We start from the raw sequence: 21,397 nt of genomic DNA, 5'->3' as shown, positions 1-21,397 counted from the left end.
CAGGTGGAGCTCGAAGTCAGGAGATTGAGACCATACTGGCCAACATGGTGAAACCCACCTCTACTAAAATACAAAAAAAAAAAAAAAAAAAAAAATTAGCCGGGCTAATTTGGTGGCACGCACCTGTAGTCCCAGCTACTTAGGAGGCTGAGGCAGGGGAATCGCTTGAACCCAGGAGGTGAAGGTTGCAGTGAGCCAAGATCGCACCACTGCACTCCAGCCTGGTGACAGAGCAAGACTCCGTCTCAAAAAAAAAAAAAAAAAAAAAAGACATTAGAGGACATTAGGGAATTACCGTCAATTTCCTTAGGTGTAATAATGATATTGTAGTGATGAGGGAAAATGCTCTTAAAAAGATGTGTGTTGAAGGGATGATGTTATGATATCTGCAACTTTCTAATGAGCAAAGGAAAAAAGTATGTGTCTGTGAGAAAGAGAAAATACATCAAAATATTTATTGAATGCAAGAGGGTTCACAGATGTTCACCAAACTATTCTTTCAACTTTCTTATAACTGTAAACATCTTCACAATAGAAAAATGGAAAGAAGGCCTTTAAAGCTCAGCAGACTGGCAAACATGAAGTCTGATAAAATACTGAATTTCCTAAATTTGATAATTATTCTGTGTTAATGTTAGAAAATGTCCTTGTTCTTAGGAAATATAAACTGAAATATTTAGGAGCAAAGGAGCATGATGTCTACAACTGATTTTCAAATGGTTCAGGAAAAAAAATCTGTATAAAAATGTGTATAAAATTGAATCCCGTTCCAAGATGGCCAAAAAGGAACAGCTTGGTCTGCAGCTCCCAGCATGATCAACGCAGACAACAGGTGATTTCTGCATTTCCAAGTGAGGTAACTGGTTCATCTCACTGGGACTAGTTGGGCAGTGGGTGCAGCCCACGGAGGGCAACCCGAAGCAGGGCGGGGCATCGCCTCACCCAGGAAGTGCAAAGGGTCGGGGGATTTCCCTTTCCTAGCCAAGGGAAGCTGTACCTTCACAGAAGATGGTACCTGGAAAAACAGGACACTCCCACCCAAATACTGTGCTTTTCTAATGGTCTTAGCAAATAAAACACCAGGAGATCATATCCTACACCTGGCTTGGCGGGTCCCACGCCCACAGAGCCTTGCTCACTGCTAGTTCAGCACTCTGAGATCCACTGCAAGGCAGCAGCCTGGCAGGGAGAGGGGCGTCCACCATTGCTGAGGCTTGAGTAGGTAAACAAAGCAGCCAGGAAGCTCGAACTGGGTGGAATCCACCACAGCTCAGCAAGGCCTCTGCCTCCACATGTAGACTCCACTTCTGGGGGCAGGGCATAGCTGAACAAAAGGCAGCAGAAACTTCTGCAGACTCAAACGTCCCTGTCGGACAGCTCTGAAGAGAGGAGTGGTTTTCCCAGCGCAGTGTTTGAGCTCAGAGAACGGACAGACTGCCTCAAGTGGGTCCCTGACCCCCATGTAGCCTAACTGGGAGATACCTCCCAGTAGGGGCCAACTGACACCTCATACAGGTGGGTGCCCCTCTGGGAAGAAGCTTCCAGAGGAAGGATCAGGCAGCAATATTTGCTCTTCTGCAGCCTCTGCTGGTGATACCCAGGCAAACAGGGTCTGGAGTGGACCTCCAGCAAATTCCAACAGACCTGCAGCTGAGGGACCTGACTGTTAGAAGGAAAATTAACAAACAGAAAGGAACAGCATCAACATTAACAAAAAGGACATCCACACGAAAACCCCATCTGGAGGTCACCAACATCAAAGACGAAAGGTAGATAAAACCACAAAGATGGGGAGAAACCAGAGCAGAAAAGCTGAAAATTCTAAAAACCAGAGCACCTCTTCTCCTCCAAAAGATCGCAGCTCCTCACCAGCAACAGAACAAAGCCGGATGGAGAATGACTTTGATGAGCTGACAGAAATAGGCTTTAGAAGGTCGATAATAACAAACTTCTCCAAGCTAAAGGAGGATGTTTGAACCCATCGCAAGGAAGCTAAAAACCTTGAAAAAAGATTACATGAATAGCTAACTAGAATAAACCGTGTAGAGAAGACCTTAAATGATCTGATGGAGCTGAAAAACCATGGCATGAGAACTATGTGATGCATGCACAAGCTTCAATAGCCAATTTGATCAAGTGGAAGAAAGGGTATCAGTGATTGAAGATCGAATTAATGAAATAAAGCAAGAAGAGAAGTTTAGAGAAAAAAGAGTAAAAAGAAATGAACAAAGCCTCCAAGAAACATGGGACTATGTGAAAAGACCAAATCTACGTTTGAATGGTGTACCTGAAAGTGATGGGGAGAATGGAACCAAGTTGGAAAACACTTTGCAGGATATTATCCAGGAGAACTTCCCCAACCTAGCAAGGCAGGCCAACATTCAAATTCAGGAAATACAGAGAACACTACAAAGGTACTCCTCGAGAAGAGCAACCCCAAGACATATAATTGTCAGATTCTCCAAGGCTGAAATGAAGGAAAAAATGTTAAGGGCAGTCAGCGAGAAAGGTTGGGTTACCCACAAAGGGAAGCCCATCAGACTAACAGCAGACCTCTTGGCAGAAACTCTACAAGCCAGAAGAGAGTGGGGGCCAATATTCAACATTCTTAAAAGAAAATAATTTTCAACCCAGAATTTCATATCCAGCCAAACTAAGCTTCATGACTGAAGGAGAAATAAAATCCTTTACAGACAAGCAAATGCTGAGAGATTTTGTCACCATCAGGCCTGCCTTACAAGAGCTCCTGAAGGAAGCACTACACATGGAAAGGAACAACCAGTACCAGCCACTGCAAAAGCATGCCAAACTGTAAAGACCATCGATGCTAGGAAGAAACTGCATCAACCAACAGACAAAATAACCAGCTAGCATCATAACGACAGGATCAAATCCACACATAACAATATTAACCTTAAATGTAAATGGGCTAAATGCTTCCAATTAAAAGACACAGACTGGCAAATTGGATAAAGAGTCAAGACCCATCCGTGTGCTTTATTCAGGAGACCCATCTCACGTGCAGAGACACACACAGGCTCAAAATAAAGGGATAGAGGAAGATCTACCAAGCAAACGGAAGGCAAAAAAAGCAGGGGCTGCAATTCTAGTCTCAGATAAAACAGACTTTAAACCAACAAAAATCAAAAGAGACAAAGAAGGCCACTACATAATGGTAAAGGGATCAATTCAACAAGAAGAGCTAACTATCCTAAATATATATGCACACAATACAGGATAACTCAGATTCATAAAGCAAGTCCTTAGAGACCTACAAAGAGACTTAGACTCCCACACAATAATAATGGGAGATTTTAACACCCCACTGTCAATATTAGATCAACAAGACAGAAAGTTAACAAGGATATCCAGGACTTGAACTCAGCTCTGCATCAAGTGGACCTAATAGACATCTACAGAATTCTCCACCCCAAATTAACAGAATATACATTCTTCTCAGCACCACATCGCACTTAATCCAAAATTGACCACATAGTTGGAAGTAAAGTACTCCTCAGCAAATGGAAAAGAATAGAGATCACAACAAACTGTCTCTCAGACCACAGTGCAATTAAATTATAACTCAGGATTAAGAAACTCACTCAAAACCACACAACTACATGGAAACTGAACAACCTGCTCCTGAATGACTGCTGGGTACATAACGAAATGAAGGCAGAAATAAAGATGTTCTTTGAAACCAATGAAAACAGACACAACGTACCGGAATCTCTGGGATACATTTAAAGCAGTGTGTAAAGGGAAATGCATAGCACTAAATGCCCACAAGAGAAAGCAGGAAAGATCTAAAACTGACACTCTAACATCACAAAAGAACTAGAGACGAAAGAGCAAACACATTCAAAAGCTAGCAGAAGGCAAGAAACAACTAAGATCAGAGCTGAACTGAAGGAGATAGAGACACAAAAAACCCTTCAAAAAAAATCAATGAATCCAGGAGCTGGTTTTTTGAAAAGATCAACAAAATAGATAGACTACTAGCAAGACTAATAAAGAAGAAAAAAGGGAAGAATCAAATAGACACAATAAAAAATGATAAAGAGGGTATCACCACCAATCCCACAGAAATAGAAACTACCATCAGAGAATACTATAAACACCTCCATGCAAATAAACTAGAAAATCTAGAAGAAATGGATAAATTCCTGGACACATACACTCTCCCAAGACTAAACCAGGAAGAAGCTGAATCTCTGAATAGACCAATAACAGGCTCTGAAATTGAGGTGATAATTAATAGCCTACCAACCAAAAAATGTCCAGGACCAGACAGAGTCACAGCTGATTTCTACCAGAGGTACAAAGAGGAGCTGGTACCATTCCTTCTGAAACTATTCCAATGAATATGGAACCCTCCCTAACTCATTTTATGAGTCCAGCATCATCCTGATACCAAAGCCTGGCAGAGACACAACAAAAAAAGAGAATTTTAGACCAATATCCCTGATGAACACTGATGTGAAAATCCTCAATAAAATACTGGCAACCTGAATCCAGCAGCACATTAAAAAGCTTATCCACCACGATCAAGTTGGCTTCATCCCTGGGATGCAAGGCTGGTTCAACATACAGAAATCAATAAACATAATTCATCACATAACCAGAACCAATGACAAAAACCACACGATTATCTCAATAGATGCAGAAAAGGCCTTCAACAAACTTCAACAGCCCTTCATGCTGAAAACTCTCAGTAAAGTAGGTATTGACGGAATGTATCTCAAAATAATAAAAGTTATTTATGACAAACCCACAGCCAATATCATATCGAATGGGCAAAAACTGGAAGCATTCCCTTTGAAAACTGGCACAAGACAGGGATGCCCTCTCTCACTACTCCTATTCAACATAGTGTTGGAAGTTCTGGCCACGGCAAGGGAAAGAAATTCTCTTTCTCTTCCTAATTAGGAAGAGAAGAAGTCAATTAGGAAGAGACTTAGGAAGAGAAGAAGTCAAATTGTCTCATTTGCAGATGACATGATTGTATATGTAGAAAACCCCATCGTCTCAGCCCAAAATCTCCTTAAGCTGATAAGCAACTTCAGCAAAGTCTCAAGATACAAAATCAATGTGCAAAAATCACAAGCATTCCTATACACCAACAACAGACAAACAGAGAGCCAAATCATGAATGAACTCCCATTCACAATTGCTACAAAGAGAATAAAATACATAGGAATCCAACTTACAAGGGATGTGAAGGACCTCTTCAAGAACTACAAACCACTGTTTGACGAAATAAAAGAGGACACAAACAAATGGAAGAACATTCCATGCTCATGGATAGGAAGAATCAATATCGTGAAAATGGCCATACTGCCCAAGGTAATTTATAGATTCAATGCCATTCCCATCAAGCTACCAATGACTTTCTTCACAGAATTGGAAAAAAACTACTTTAAAGTTCATACGGAACCAAAAAAGAGACCACATTGCCAAGACAATCCTAAGCAAAAAGGACAAAGCTGGAGGTATCACGCTACCTGACTTCAAACTATACTACAATGCTACAGTAACCAAAACAGCGTGGTATGGTACCAAAACAGATATATAGACCAATGGAACAGAACAGAAGCCTCAGAAATAAATACCACCACACATCTATAGCCATCTGATTTTTGACAAACCTGACAAAAACAAGAAATGGGGAAAGGGTTCCCTATTTAATAAATCGTGCTGGGAAAACTGGCTAGCCATATGTAGAAAGCTGAAACTGGATCTCTTCCTTACATTTTATACAAAAATTAATTCAAGATGGATTAAAGACTTAAATGTTAGACCTAAAACCATAAAAACCCTAGAAGAAAACCTAGGCAATACCATTAAGGACACAGGCATGGGCAAGGACTTCATGACTAAAACACCATAAGGAATGGCAACAAAAGCCAAAATTGATAAATGGGATCTAATTAAACTAAAGAGCTTCTGCACAGCAAAAGAAACTACCATCAGAGTGAATAGCAACCTACAGAATGGGAGAAAATTTTTGCAATCTACCCATCCGACAAAGGGCTAATATCTAGAATCTACAAAGAACTTAAACAAATTTACAAGAAACAAACAAACCCATCAAAAAGTGGGCAAAGGATATGAAGAGACACTTCTCAAAAGAACACATTTATGCAGCCAACAGACACATGAAAAAATGCTCATCATCACTGATCATCAGAGAAATGCAAATCAAAATCACAATGAGATACCATTTCACACCACTGAGAATAGTGATCATTAAAAAGTCAGGAAACAACATGCTGGGGAGGATGTGGAGAAATAGGAACACTTTTACACTGTTGGTGGGAGTGTAAACTAGTTCAACCATTGTGGAAGACAGTGTGGCGTTTCCTCAGGGAATCTAGAACTAGAAATACCATTTGACCCAGCCATCCCATTACTGCGTATATACCCAAAGGATTATAAATCATGCTACTATAAAGACACATGCACACATATGTTTATTGTGGCACTATTCACAATAGCAAAAACTTGGAACCAACCTAAATGTCCATCAATGATAGACTGGATTAAGAAAATGTGGCACATATACACCATGGAATACTATACAGTCATGAAAAAGGATGAGTTCACGTCCTTTGCAGGGACATGGATGCAGCTAGAAACCATCATTCTTAGCAAACTATCACAAGGACAGAAAACCAAACACCACCTGTTCTCACTCATAGGTGGGAACTGAGCAATGAAAACACTTGGACACAGGGCAGGGAACATCAAATCCTGGGGCCTATCATGGGGTGGGGGAGTGGGGGGGAGGGATAGCATTGGGAGAAATACCTAATGTAAATGACGAGTTAATTGGTGCAGGAAACCAATGTGAAACATGTGTATACCTATGTAACAAATCTGCATGTACCCTAAAACTTAAAGTATAATAATAACAAAAAAGTATATAAAATCATGTAAAAATTACATGAGGAGATAAAGCAAATGTGTTAAAATAGTAATTGGTGACTCTGAGTGAAAGGCAAATGTGAGTTATTTGTATTCCTCTTGCAACTTTCCTGCAAGTTTGAAGTTATTTCAAAATAAAAGCTTTAAAAAAAAGTTGGACAACACTACAGGGTTGGCAAGAATGTGGCAGAATGGTAGCCCTCACATTGCTGGTGGGAGTAGAAGCTGATAAACTCACTATGAAAAGTAATTTGACAATATCTACTGAACTTAATTAAGGATGAACATATTCTCTGACCCACAGTTCTGTTTCTGAGCATAGTCCCCCTGTGTTCAAGATGTGTGCAAGAATGTTATGCTCAGCATTGTTTGCAATAGCATACGACTAGAAATCACCTAAATGTCCCCCAAAAAGAGAACGAATAAATAATAAATTTGTGGTATGTCCATAAAGCAGGATGGTACATATATCAGTAAAAATGAACAAAGTAGAACTGCACCTATCAGAGTGCATAATTCTGCAAAACATAGGCCAGGCACCATGCCTCACACCTGTAATCCCAGCACTTTGGGAGGCCAAGGTGGGCAGATCACCTGAGGTCGGGAGTTTGAGACCAGCCTGATCAACATGGAGAAACCCTGTCTCTACTAAAAATACAAAATAGGCCGGGCATGGTGGTGAATGCCTGTAATCTCAGCTACTCGAGAGGCTGAGGCAGGAGAATCACCTGAACCCAGGAGGCAGAGGTTGCAGTAAGCCGAGATCTCGCCATTGCACTCCAGCCTGGGCAACAAGAGTGAAACTTCGTCTCAAAAACAAAAATAAAAAAGACATAAACATGAAGAAAGAAAGTGGCCAAATATGTACATTATGATACATTTTGTGTAAGTCTTAAAATCATGGAAAATACTATATATTGCTTACGGATGTTTACGTATATGATAAAAGAATAGAGGTGCAGGGAAATAATAACCATATTCAGAACTTTGTTACTTCTGGAAAGGAGTAGACAGAGGATTTCAAATATATCTATAATGTTTTATTTCTTAAGCTGAGTTGTGAGTACATGATGTTAAATATTATTTGTGATTTTTTAAATATGCCTGAGATATTTCATAATATTAAAATATATTAATTCAATTTCTGGAGCCAGCTCTACTGAGCAAGAAGTTTGGAAATCTCTGGTTCTCACATATGATAACATTTTCCAAACAACTAAAATAGCGCAAGGGAAATCTCCAAAAGAATGGGCAACAAATCAGGTTCATAAGGGTATAATTTAAAACAGTATGTCCGTCTTGTTAGCTATAAAATAATGTTAAAATTATCTAGTAACCACAAGAATAAGAAAAAACATTCTGTGCTCAATTTTGCAGCACAAATAAAATATGAACATTTAATACAGTATTTGTAATAGCTACCATTTCATATTCTTTAGAGTTATTTGGCAACAATACCTTTCAGGGATAGAAATGCAGCCTAAATAATCTTCCTTTTCTGAGCAAAGAAAAAATAACTCCAAATGTATCACAGCTAAACAAGAAAAAAAAAAGCCCAACTTTTAAAAGAAAAAAATCACCATATAGCCACTAATACTTTTTCCCACTTAAAAATGTACTGTTAACTCCTCCAACTAACTTAATTTGGACATTATCTACTTATGAAGCTAAGGAAAATAGGCAGGAAAAAAATCATACCTTCCTCATATTTTCTGCATCCATGGCAACTATTTCCAGTTGGTCTCTCTCCTGCTCGACTTCTGTCAATCTCTGCAACAACGTCTCTTTCTCATCCTGCAGCTTTCTGCACTCATTCTGGGCCTGAGTTGCCTGGCCTTTAATGGTCCCCAGGTATTCTTGCAACCCACTGATGACACCTTCTAAATCCTTCTTCAGGGCTTCGTTTGCTGCTATCTGGCCTAAGCAAGATGCAAAAAGGGTAATAATATATCTTTTTAAAGTACTGTAGCATTGTCTCATCAGCATTTTGTTATTAGCCAAGAGTGAAATTCTAAGCTTTCAATTATTTCCTATCATTTTTCTTTTTCAAAACATAATGTTAAATTTTCTTCCTATTATAGATAGTACAGGACTATTAAGCAGGTATAAAATAAAAATAGTATATTTAGGGGCTATGCTTGTAAAATACCTGATTCATGCTGTAAAAAGTTTAATTTCGCCCAGGTGCAGTGGTTCAAGCCTGCAATCCCAGCACTCTGGGAGGCCGAGGCGGGAGGATCATGAGGTCAGGAGATTGAGACCATCCTGGCTAATACAGTGAAACTCCATCTCTATTAAAAATACAAAAAAATTTAGCCGGGCATGGTGGCACGTGCCTGTAGTCCCTGCTACTCACGAGGCTGAGACAGGAGAATCACTTGAACCCAGGAGGCAGAGGCTGCAGTGAGCCGAGATCAGGCCACTGCACTCCAGCCTGGGTGACAGAGTGAGGCTCCATCTCAAAAAAAAAAAAAAAAAGTTTAATTTCCAAATAAAATAAAAAATATGTAGCAAAACTGTGAGTTCGTGCTGCTAAATACATATAACATAATCACTCAGTATATTATCATATTAATAGATAATTCTGAAAAAGTCCCAGAGAATGCCCCCATTAGCTTAGCTAGGGCCATAAATTTATCTTTGAACCAATCACCATGGCCAGAATGACCAGAGTGAGGGTGTCTTGAATGGCCAGTTCTTAATTATGGCACTCTCTTTGGGCTTTGATAGGGGAAGATGTTCAGTACCCATGTCCAAGTAACGTATCTAATATTATATAATGGTTCTTGTTCCCAATCTTTGCACTACCATTTTGTTGTGTCTTTTGGGTGTTTCCAGGCTCACAAAGATCTAGGAGATAATTTAGAACTTTAAAATTAAGTCAGAAAGAGCCTTGGGCAAGTCTGAGAAAGACCTAGGTAAGTGGAAACCAATAATAAAGATGAATCCAAGACTGGCAACATAAACGTGTAACCTAAAGACTTAAAACACACACACACTCCCCATGTACAGTACTGGATACACACTATGTGCCAGGAACTTTATGAACACTCTCTCTCTCTTCTTCTTTTTTTTTTTTCCTCAAAGTTTCACTCTGTCACCCAGGCTGGAGTGCAGTGGCACAATCACGGCTCACTGTAGCCTCAACCTCCCTGAGCTCAGGTGATCCTCCACCCTCAGCCTCCCAAGCAGATGGGGCCACAGGCACGTGTACTACTACACCTGGCTTTTTTAAATTAATTTATTTTTTTTTTGTAGAGTTGGGGTTTCGCCATGTTGCCCATGCTGGTCTTGAACTCCTGGGCTCAAGTGATCTGCCCACCTCAGCCTCCCAAAGTGCTAGGATTACGGGCATGAGCCACCACTCCTGGCCTATGAATACTATCTAATTTAATTCTCCCAACAACTAATAATTGAGATAAAAACAACTTGTCCAAGGTGACACAGCTGATAGTAGCAAAACAAGGAGTAGGATCTTTTTACACTGAGCCCTATGTGTAAAAACCACTATGGCCTATTGTCTTCCTTTTCCACTATTATGGATATGTCACATTTTAAATCTGCATTGCAAAAGTAGATCCTAAAACTCTTTCTTCTTATAACCAGACACTGAATTCCCTGATGCCAATGGGTGCTTTGCTCCTGAATGGATTTTATGCCATAGACAATCACATGCCAGAGCTTATCATGATCATGTACTGACTTCTGGCCTACTGACTGGAATGACCTGACTCACTAGGCATCAATGCCACAAAACAAAACAAAAACAAAACTCTTAAAATTGCATTAAATACTTTTGGGTATCCTGTAAATATTTCCCTATCAAATACTAGTACTAATAGGTGAACTGTATTTAGCTACTATCTGGATTAATGCTTGTCTTTATAATGTTCCTTTCACTAGTAATAAAACTGATTTACCCTAAATCACACTGAAATTCTTACCTTCAGTAAGTTGTTGTTCAAGGTCCTTAATCTCTTCCGTTTCCTTAGCAATTCTAGAAAGTATCTCATCCAAACGACTTTCAAGTTGTTTGTACTGCTTGTTCATAATGTCAAGCTGTTGTTCTTTACCCCTCTTTTGAGCCTTCATATGGGACTGAATTAAAAAACAAAAAAAAAAAACAAAACAAAACTCCAAGTTCCTTAAACTCCTTTAAAAAGAATAATCCTTAACAACATTTTTAAACGAAGAATAGAAAATAAATATAATAATTTGCACTATTTTGTGTCAGGCCCTATATTGTTTTCACATGGGTAGTTTTCATTTAAACTTCAAGATAAGTTGATATGGAAATCATTTCTACTTTACAGGTGAGAAAACTGAGGATCAAAAAGGTTAAGTGGTTTTTCCAAGGGCACAGCTAGGTAGGTCAGTGTTATTTGCATTGCATTAAATTGTGTGTCTCTCTTTTTTTTCTTTCTTTTTTTTTTTTGAGATGGAGTCTCACTCCGTCCCCCAGGCTGGAGCGCAGAGGCACAATCTCAGCTCACTGCAACCTCCACCTCCCGGGTTCAAGCAATTCTCCTGCCTCGGCCTCCCAAGAAGCTGGGACTACAGGTGGGGGCCACCACACTCGGGTTTTTGTTTGTTTGTTTTTGTTTTTTGTTGCTTTTTTTTAGTAGAGACAGGGGTTTCACCATGTTGGCCAGGCTGATCTCGAACTCCTGACCTCAAGTGATCTGTCAGCCTTGGCCTCCCAAATCGCTGGGATAACAGGCATGAGCCACCGTGCCCAGCCTAAAATGTGTCTTTTAAAAAAGGTTTCCAAAGTTAGTTAGTTATGGCATATATCTATAAAAAGACTTAAAAACTACATCCCAAAATGTTAACAAGAATTATACCTGGGTGGAAGGATTACATGGGGATTTTTTTCCTTTTGTAATGAGTATTTTTATATTTAAAAAACTTTTATAGTAGATAAGTAATGCCTTTTTAATAAAAAAAATTAAGTGTACTTTTTAAAAAAGGTTTCTTAGAAGAAAATAGAGGCATGAAATAAAATACTTGAAATTCAAATTTACTTTCAATCTCTTATACAAAGAAACATTTGGCTTTTCAATAAACTGAGAGTTGACAGGGACCTCAAAGACCACTTAGCCCGGTAAGTCTCAAAATGGAGGGTCCTAAGGAGGTATACCTGTCTACCACTAGACTTCCCCATGGTGGAAAACAGAGCTTTCACATACCCACACACCCTCCCGCACCCTTAAGTCATGGCATTAGGGAACTGCTGTTAACTGAAAAGAGTGTATTGTATTTCTCAGGTGTGCTAGGGAAAGCAAATCAAGAGCCAATAATCTAGTCTAACCCTTGCTTTTAAACATGAGAAAACTGAATTTCAGATCCATCAAATGACTTGCACGTGAGGCAACTGTTCATATGAAGACAAAATAATTCCCCAGAGAACCTTTGCCCTCCCACTCACGCCTTCATGACTCTTAAGTTGGTACCCACAGGATGAGAGGAATACAACAATAAATGAAGACAACGTTATTGAAAGAGGGAACTGTATCAGAAAAATGAACACCAATGATCTCAAGTCTAAGACCCATGTGATGATAAAATAATATTTCTCAATTTTATGTATTTGCTTACCCCAAATACAAGAAAAAACATCTTTTCATTTCTGATGAACAAAAGAATGGCAGCTTAATTGGAAGGTTTTAAATTTACTACCGGTAAAGCTTTATGGTATTTTGCAAACTCTTTTCCCTACACTCCCAAAATACCCATTTGAAATCTTTCTGAAAAGTTAACTACATATAACAGCTTACATTCTAAGTAAATTTCGGATTTTTATGGCTCAAGAAATAATTTCTTAAAAGACTACACTCATATCAATAAATCTTTAAAATTCACCATTAAAAATTCCAGCGAAACCTTTATATGCAGGATAAAAATCTGATTCAATATGCCAATGGTGTACATTAAATACAGGGGAACAAAAGTAGATTCTGCGATTTACATCACCGAGGAGCTCACAAAAGAGTTATTGTAAAAACAGGAACTTACATCTCTGACTCCTCCTCCTTTTAAGTCCTTTGCACACAGAGAGAAAAAATGATCATACCTTAAAATTTATCCTGTTAAAACTGAGCCGCTGAGAACAGAGAAACTGTGGGCGGAACACTTTCTAATGCTGTCTTCAAATTCATGTGCACTTCCCTCTCTGACAGCCACATTTTCGCAAGCGCCTCCGAGCCTCTGTAACTTCGCAGAGGCTCAAACCACATTCTTGTCCAAAAGTGAGCGGCGGCCCTGCCCATCCAATCACCAGCAGCCTCTGCGGGCAGGCCCCACCCTCCGCGAGTTAAATCATAACACAGGAAGCTCCCGGGGGCCAATCACGCCCAAACTTTGCAACAGATCACTACAGCTCGTTCCCTCTAGCGAACAGTTAACTTTTGCTTCCAATGGGGCATTTACCAATCAGAGAAACACAATACAAATCTTCATTATGTTTGCTCCAGTGATAATTTGTGCTTGTATGAATAATTTCATAACTACAATAGTCTGTGAATTTGAAACCTCGTTAAATGCTTATATTTGCTGAAAACCTGCCTAGGCTTAGTTCTGAGCTAATTTAAAAATAATCTATTTAGACCTTTAATCGCTTTGTGAGGAGAGGGTCATTGTGGTAGCATAAGCAAGGGCTCCACCTCTTTCTAAAACAATGACTTGGGGGCAAATCACTTAATATTTCTATATCACATTTTCATCCTCTTCAAATTGAAAGAAAAATGGCTAGATGTGAATAAAGTTCCTCACCAGAACATGTAAAATACAGCACAATGTACGACACATTGTGGGCACTTAATATGTTTGTTTTCTATGATTTCTCATCAAAGTTAAGCTTTTACTTTTAAATTCTATTGGCTATTCAGAAAGATAGTTCATCTAATTACATAAAAATTAATTACATAAAAGTCTACCTATATCTATAGAAAAATATGCAGGCATCCCACTCTTGATTATTTCTCTTCTGCTTAAAGGCTCACATTTTGTAGCCTAAAATGGGATGCCAAACACTAGCCAATATGAAACTTTGTGAATCAGAAAACGATGTTCCCTCTGGATAAACTTAAAAGAGATGTCCTCTGATGCTGGGACTACGGCTGCAAACTTAAGAACTATTAGCAGTTTTAATAAAATTAAAAAGGAAATTCAAATCTGGTTTGTATGTTTCATCCCCACTGCACAGGTTGATTTTAGCTAACTTTAAAACTTGGATACCATTCCCATGTCTCATTTACCGCCTTTCTATATATAATTCTCTACAGAAATCCAGTGGGAACTGAACTCTCTGTCCGCCAGAAATATAACAGTCATTTGTTGAAAGCAAACACATAATCCAGCTACTAATTAGACTCACAGATCACAAAACTGGAAGGGGAAGCAAAGGAGTTTTGGGTAGGATTTATAAGCTGCTTCCTTCCTCCCTTCCATGATGCAAGCATTCATAAACACAGGGCTGGTTGGTCCCTGGGAATACAGATACCCGTAGGATACAGTTCATGTCTTCAAGGGCCTTACATGGGTGAGATTGAACAAATACATTCAATAAAGTAAGATATTATTGACCACATTATACATTACTTAAAATACCCCATTTTCCCTTAAAATTATTTAAAATAATCAAGACTACTTTTGGTTTCAATGTTAATACTTTGGTTTCAATTTTTAGGCTTTTGTTAGAAAAGACCTTATATCTGTCATAAGGTTATCCTTTATCGAAATTAGCTGGCCCACAAAAAATATATATGATATTGTACTAAAATGCTTAAAGGAATAGTTAAATAACTTGTCAAGTACTAAAGCAATTACAATATCCTCACTATGTTAAATTCTATGATTTCTATTAATCCAGAGATCTTAGAGTTCTTAAAAAAAAAAAAAAAAACCCTATTATTCAAGGTATACCAGGAAAATACATAGAAGATATTTTTCCTTGTATTTTAGGAGTATTAGCTAAAATATAAGCAATTAGTACAAAGAGTAGAGACAGAGACAAGGGCTTGGCCGTATCCAGCCACCTGACCATATCTAGTCATATCTCAGGAAGAAACATTCCAGAGAAATGTTTCCTTTTTTAAGGACAAAACAAAACAATATGAAAAAACAAATACCTTCAGTGGAATATTTGCATAAAGGATTAAATAGAAGAGGTAGAAAAAGGACTCGGAACCCCCTTCAGCTTCTTCTGCTCTTAAGAAAGATGAAGGGCTGGACGTGGTGGCTCATGCCTGTAATCCTAGCACTTTGGGAGGCCAAGGCAGGCGGATCAGAAGGTCAGGAGTTCAAGACCAGCCTGACCAACATGGAGAAACCCCCTCTCTACTAAAAATACAAAAATTAGCTGGGCGTGGTGGCGCACGCCTATAATCCCAGCACTCTGGGAGGCTAAAGTGGGTGGATCACGAGGTCAGGAGATCGAGACCATCCTGGCCAACATGGTGAAACCTTGTCTCTACTAAAAATACAAAAATTAGCCAGGCATGGTGGTTGGTGCCTGTAGTCCCAGCTACTCGGGAGGCTAAGGCAGAAGAATCACTTGAACCTGGGAGGCGGAGGTTGCAGTGAGCCAAGATTGTGCCATTGCACTCCAGCCTGACAACAGAGCAAAAAGAAAAAGAAGGAGAAAAAAAAAAAAAAGAAAGAAAGATGAAAAAAAGGAAAGGAGGGAGAGAGCAAATCTCTCTTGCTCTGCAATGCAATGAAATTCAACCACTTAAAAATAAATAATTATGCCATGTGGCCATCATTTACTGAAAGCCACCTTCTCTTCAAGCCCTAGGTTGTTTTGTTTTAAACATACACATTCCATATATATATGTATGTGTGTGTGTATATATACACATATATTTATATATAACACACATACATATACACATACATACATTATATATACACACATATATGTACAGTTTTCCTTCGGTATCCATGGGGGATTGGTCCCAGGATTCCCTGCAGATACCAAGATCCACTGATGCTCAAGTTCCCTTCTATAAAATGGCATAATATTTGTATTTAACCTATGGACATCCTCTTATATATTAAAATCATCTCTAGATTACTTATAATACCTAATACAGTATAAATGCTATGTGACTAGTTGTTATACTGTCTTGTTTACAGAATAATGACAAGGGAAAAAAAGTCTGCACATGTTCAGTACAGATAAAACCATCCTTTTTTTCCTAATATATGTGATCTGCAGTTGGTTAAATCCACAGATGCAGAACCCATGGATATGGAGGGCTGACTGTATATGTATATCACTTAAATTTGTACATGAAACTAAAACAGACTTTCAGAAAGGACTCTGGACTCTGATGCTAACAATGATGAGACATGTAATATGTAGGGAGAACAAAAAATTTCTTAATTTACTCACATGTTTTGGGTCTTTGGAATCCAGGCTATCTATGGCTATTTGCAGGTCCTTAATCTCCTTCTGCTTTTCGGCAATTTCCTGCTTTTGCTTTTCCATCTGCAGTTCTAGATCCAGAGCTTCCTGGCGTAATTTATTTACAAGTTGTAGTCTACCACTCAACTGCTTGTAAAGAAGGTCCTTCCCTGCTTCTGAAATCTAATCTCCCCAAACCCCAATATATAATTAACAGAGAAGAACAACATTGATTTATTAAGACAATGTCTTTAATAAGTATTCTATGTTCTATCAGTTTTTTAAAAATAAAAGTAAAATGTGGGAGTTATCTAAGCACTCCATGCATATTTTATACTTTTATGCTTATTATATGTAGAAAATCATACTTTAAAAAGTTTATGAAAACTATTAATAGCAAGCACACATAAGTTGTCATTCTATAATAGTATAGGCAACTTGTAAATTATTAATAATAAACATAGTATTAATAATAGCTGGCTTCATATAGCACTTACTATGGGCCATGCACTGTTCTAAACTCTTTATATCCTTTAATCTAATCCTCAAAACATAAAAGGTAAAAAGTATAATTATCCCAATTTTATAGATAAGGAAACTGAATCATGGAAAATTTAAATATCTCGCCCAAGGTCATACTAGGAGTTTGTGGAAGCAAGACTTTGTGTGACTCTAGACAATTTCACTGACTACTACACTACAGTTTCCTAATTAGTTTTAATGTGAAGACAATCAACCAATAAATTGAATACTGATATAGAAGTAATAATTAATACTCTATCTCTTATTTCTAACAGTTTTTAGCATAGATTTAAACAAATGTAAAAATTTCTCAAGAGTCTGTATAGAAGTGTAAAAAAGATGAAGATAAAAGACTGAAAAGAAATAAAATAATGATGATTACTATGTAATTCCCCATAACTGCAATACCTTTATAATCAGGAAAAAATTTTAGAATTCCATGTTCACTGGACAATCATCTCACACTCAATAATTTCAAAATACAGCAAACTCTCATTAAATTGACATTTTTATTTCACTTAATTAGAACCCAGCTGAAGCTTACCTTTGTTAGCATGTCAAGTAAGTGAACAGTATAAACAAAAACTTAGGCTATTAACTTTCTTATTAACTATTTATTAACTATTATTAACTATTAATATTAACTCACTTAAATAACTCTATTTTCTAAGCATATTTTGGAAGTATCCATTTCTTTTAAAATTATGTACATTATTTACATCTATCTATGTAAAGCTTTGGCCAGTGCTATTATAAAATATTCTTTTTAAATTATTAAAACCATCTTGATAGCTCTCTCTACCTCATTTCCTACTTTCAACCCATCATTAAGTCCTGTCAGTTCTACTGTCCAATGTTCCCTGGAATCAGTTGGCTTTGTCTCCACATCCACCAGCACCTTCCTGGTTGGTGCTAGTATCATCTCTTGCCTGTACTGAACAACAGCCTCCTGAGAGATACAGATGCACACAACCCCATTCCTTCCATCTCACTCAGTCCATTTCACTCTTCATGAAGTAAGGCAAAGTGACAAACAGGATCAGCCACTCAACTATCTAAAGCCCTTCAAAGATTTCCTATTGCATGCAAAATAAAATTCAAACTTCTTAAAATGGCTTATGAACAATTTGGGAGGCCGAGACAGGCAGATCACTTGAGCCTAGGAGTTCAAGACTAGCCTGGGCAACATGGTGAGACCCCACCTCTACAAAAAAAAATACAAAAAATTAGCCAGGAGTGGTGGCACATGCCTGTAGTCCCAGCTATTCCAGAGGCTAAGGTGGGAGAACCACCTGAGCCCAGGAAGTCAAGGCCCTGTCTCAAAAATAAAAATAAAAATAAAAATAAAATTGCCTATGAAGCCTGGCATGATCTTTAAACTCATGACTCTTTAACTTCATCTTCCTCTACACTCTCCCTTATTCTGCAGAGAAATTTTTTAGTCTGAAGGCCTTTGTACACACTGTCACCTCTGCATGGAATACTTTCTGCCAGCTCTGCCTCACTGGCTCCTTCTCATCCTTTGTATATTAGCCTGTCACCTCCTCAGAGAGGCCTTTGTGAATCCCCACAATCTAAAGTGTATCTTTTTTAACATCTCCCCTAGTTTTCTATTTTTTTCTTACAACACTGATGCTGTTTAACTTTTTTCCTTTTTTTTAAATAAATATTTTTTTCCTTTTTGTTTATTTATTGTCTTATTTCCCCCACAAGTCTGTCCATGAGAGGGACACGTCTATTTTGTTCATTACTCAGCGCCCAGCCCAGTGACTGACATATAGTAAGGTATAAACTTGAGTCAATTTCTAGTTAGTATAAAATCTGAAAGTAACAATACAGTGTATCTTTTAAAAGAATCTACAATTTGGACTTCACATTGATGTTCTACCTACTGTGATATGAATGTAGTTACCATCATAATTTTTAAATACTGATTTTTAAAAGTTATAAATAACTAAAACCTTTTTACCCACTTAAAAACTAAACTGTCACGCTACTTCCTTTTTTTGAATTTTCCCCTATGCAATTACATCATGGATTTGAGCTGCTTACTTGCTTACTTTACAACACACTTTGGTAATTTTTGAGAATATGTTACTTCAATCTTTTTGTATACTACATATCTCTTTTTTTTTTTTTTTTGGCTTGTGTTTGATGACAATGTTCATGTAATAGCAGAGATATCTTCTGGTTCTTAATCTAAGTCCCAGGATCTTAAAGGTGGAGAGTGCTTAATTAAATTAGAAGAGATACATCAGGAAGCAACTTCTCAAGACTACACCTTTTTACATAAAATTAAGTAATTTATTTATTAATAAATTGCTAATTGGATGTCATCATAAATGGAAGAAAATTACAACTGGCAAATTCTAGAACCATATTTGACTGTGGAATTTATTATCCCATAATTAATTAGGCAGCTAACTGCTTTTTAAATTGTTTTATATGGTTATGAAGGGAAAAACACGTTTCATTTTTCATTTCCTCTTAGCATTGCTGCTTTGCTTTTACATACTTTTTTTAGTTGTACAGCTTCTTCCAGTTGTTTAAATTCTTCAGTAGCTCTCAAAATTTGTTGTTCTGCCTTTTCTATTTCGTCATGCAGTTCTGATAGTCGAGTTTGTGCTGCAAATTTAAAAACCATGCTCACATAATATGAAACAAGAAAAATATTGAATTCTGAAATTTCTACCAGATATTCCTTCTTTGTAATATCCTTCTCCCCTCTCTATTAAACTGTCATTATACATCACAAAAAAATTTTTAAACTAATTACTTATAATTGGCTTTTGTCTATTAATTAATCTCTAAAATAAACTATTTCATGATATGGTATAGAACTCGAATTGTTTTGTTTCATTCTGTTTTGAGATGGAGTCTCGCTCTGTTGCCCAGGCTGGAGTGCAGTGGCACGATCTCGGCTCACTGCAAGCTCCGCCTCCCGGGGTTCACGCCATTCTCCCGCCTCAGCCTCCTGAGTAGCTGGGACTACAGGTGCCTGCCACCAGGCCTGGTAAATTTTTTTTTTTTTTTTTTTTTTTTTGCATTTTTAGTAGAGACAGGGTTTCACTGTGTTAGCCAGGATGGTCTCGACCTCCTGACCTCATGATCCGCCCGCCTCAGCCTCCCAAAGTGCTGAGATTACAGGTGTGAGCCACTGCGCCCAGCCGGTATAGAACTACAATCGATCCTTTTATTTGTTAAATTCTTAACATGAAAGGGGCTATTCCCAAAACCAGTAAACCCTTTTTACTAGAGAATAAGACTTTTATTGGGAAATATGCGCTTTACATGTCACTAAGTTATAATTAGGTTCAGGGTATTAAAAATAACCCATAAAACCTTGTGTTAGAGGGAAATGCTTTACGATGGAATTCAGTATCAAGAAATTCACTACTGAGCTCTCTCTCCCAGCTGTAGATGATCTCAAATCAATTATTTTCCACCTCAAATTTAAGATTTCTCTCTCCCTCTCCCCTATAAAACTGAGTCAGCCCCTTTAAAGCTAGTCTGCACAAAAATCTGATTTATTTTTGCTTTCCCCCAGAGACTTGCATATAGTATAGGTAGACATGAATAACTCAGTTTCTTCTCTTCCTTCACCAAGTCAACTTCTATTTGCCTTCCATGTCTTCCATTTAGCTACCACTCAAGGAAAGATAAGCTGCTGGTCTGATTGAGAGCACCACAGTGGGCCATAATGCTAGGGGGATGCACAAATCCCGGGAAGGGTTCTCTTTCTTCCATATCCACGCAGCTGAGTGGGTAAGTAGATTCAAAGTCTGTCATTGGCAGGGTCTCTAAAGTGCCCCCGTCTTGACTTCTTCCTTTACGTGACTTGCCAGAAGGTATTAAGATCCCTTGAATTAGATTGTGGGGCGTGGGGCATGTCAGGAAAAGTCAGAGGCTACCCTTAGACCCAGGCCTGAGGAGAATGCTCTGTTCCAGCTTATACAAAGCATTGCTTTAGGTTTTTGCTACGTGCATAGTAATCAATCAAGTGGTTCTTTACTTGCTTCAGTTATTACTAATTGTGACTATGAATATATAGTTCCAGTGCTTATTTGAAAGAGGGGATTTACTCATTCTTGAATCCCCTGGACATGTTGCCACCAAATTACTGCCAAAAACTCTATTAACCATAACAGGAATCATTACAAAATAAATGCTTGATATATCTGCTTGATAATCACTACTTTTGTTTTAGACTTTTCATGGAAACAACACCATCAACATGTTCAATTAAAGGAGTTACAGGGCCAGGCGCGGTGGCTCATGCCTGTAATCCCAGCACTTTGGGAGGCCAAGGCGGGTGGATCACAAGGTCAGGAGATTGAGACCATCCTAGTTAACACAGTGAAACCCTGTCTCTACTAAAAAAATACAAAAAAATTAGCTGGGCGTGGTGGCAGGTGCCTATAGTCCAAGCTACTCAGGAGGCTGAGAATGGCGTAAACCCGGTAGGAGGAGCTTGCAGTGAGCTGACATTGCACCACTGCACTGCACTCCAGCCTGTGCGACAGAGCGAGACTTCATCTC

The 21,397-nt window shown here is 38.3% G+C and overlaps 1 protein-coding gene across 8 annotated transcripts in view; it reads right to left on the bottom strand.

The window, feature by feature from the left end:
- Positions 1-21,397, bottom strand: part of LOC105487153 (centriolin) — a 96,167-nt gene that overhangs the window by 43,221 nt on the left and 31,549 nt on the right. For 5 of the 8 annotated variants that reach the window (XM_011750473.3, XM_011750480.3, XM_011750476.3 and 2 more), the window contains exons 11-14: positions 19,374-19,483; positions 16,325-16,519; positions 10,872-11,025; positions 8,626-8,846 (exon numbers count right to left, since the gene is read on the bottom strand). In XM_011750473.3, the coding sequence (XP_011748775.2) occupies positions 8,626-8,846; positions 10,872-11,025; positions 16,325-16,519; positions 19,374-19,483 (680 nt within the window). Of the gene's footprint in view, positions 1-8,625; positions 8,847-10,871; positions 11,026-13,000; positions 15,496-16,324; positions 16,520-19,373; positions 19,484-21,397 lie in introns of those variants that run through there. The other 3 variants (XM_011750477.3, XM_011750481.3, XM_024794569.2) reach the window with 3 other exon arrangements.

The sequence above is a fragment of the Macaca nemestrina genome, chromosome 14, assembly GCF_043159975.1.
Source record: "Macaca nemestrina isolate mMacNem1 chromosome 14, mMacNem.hap1, whole genome shotgun sequence".
NCBI classification, from domain to species: domain Eukaryota; kingdom Metazoa; phylum Chordata; class Mammalia; order Primates; family Cercopithecidae; genus Macaca; species Macaca nemestrina.
This window is presented reverse-complemented; position numbering and strand designations above follow the sequence as displayed.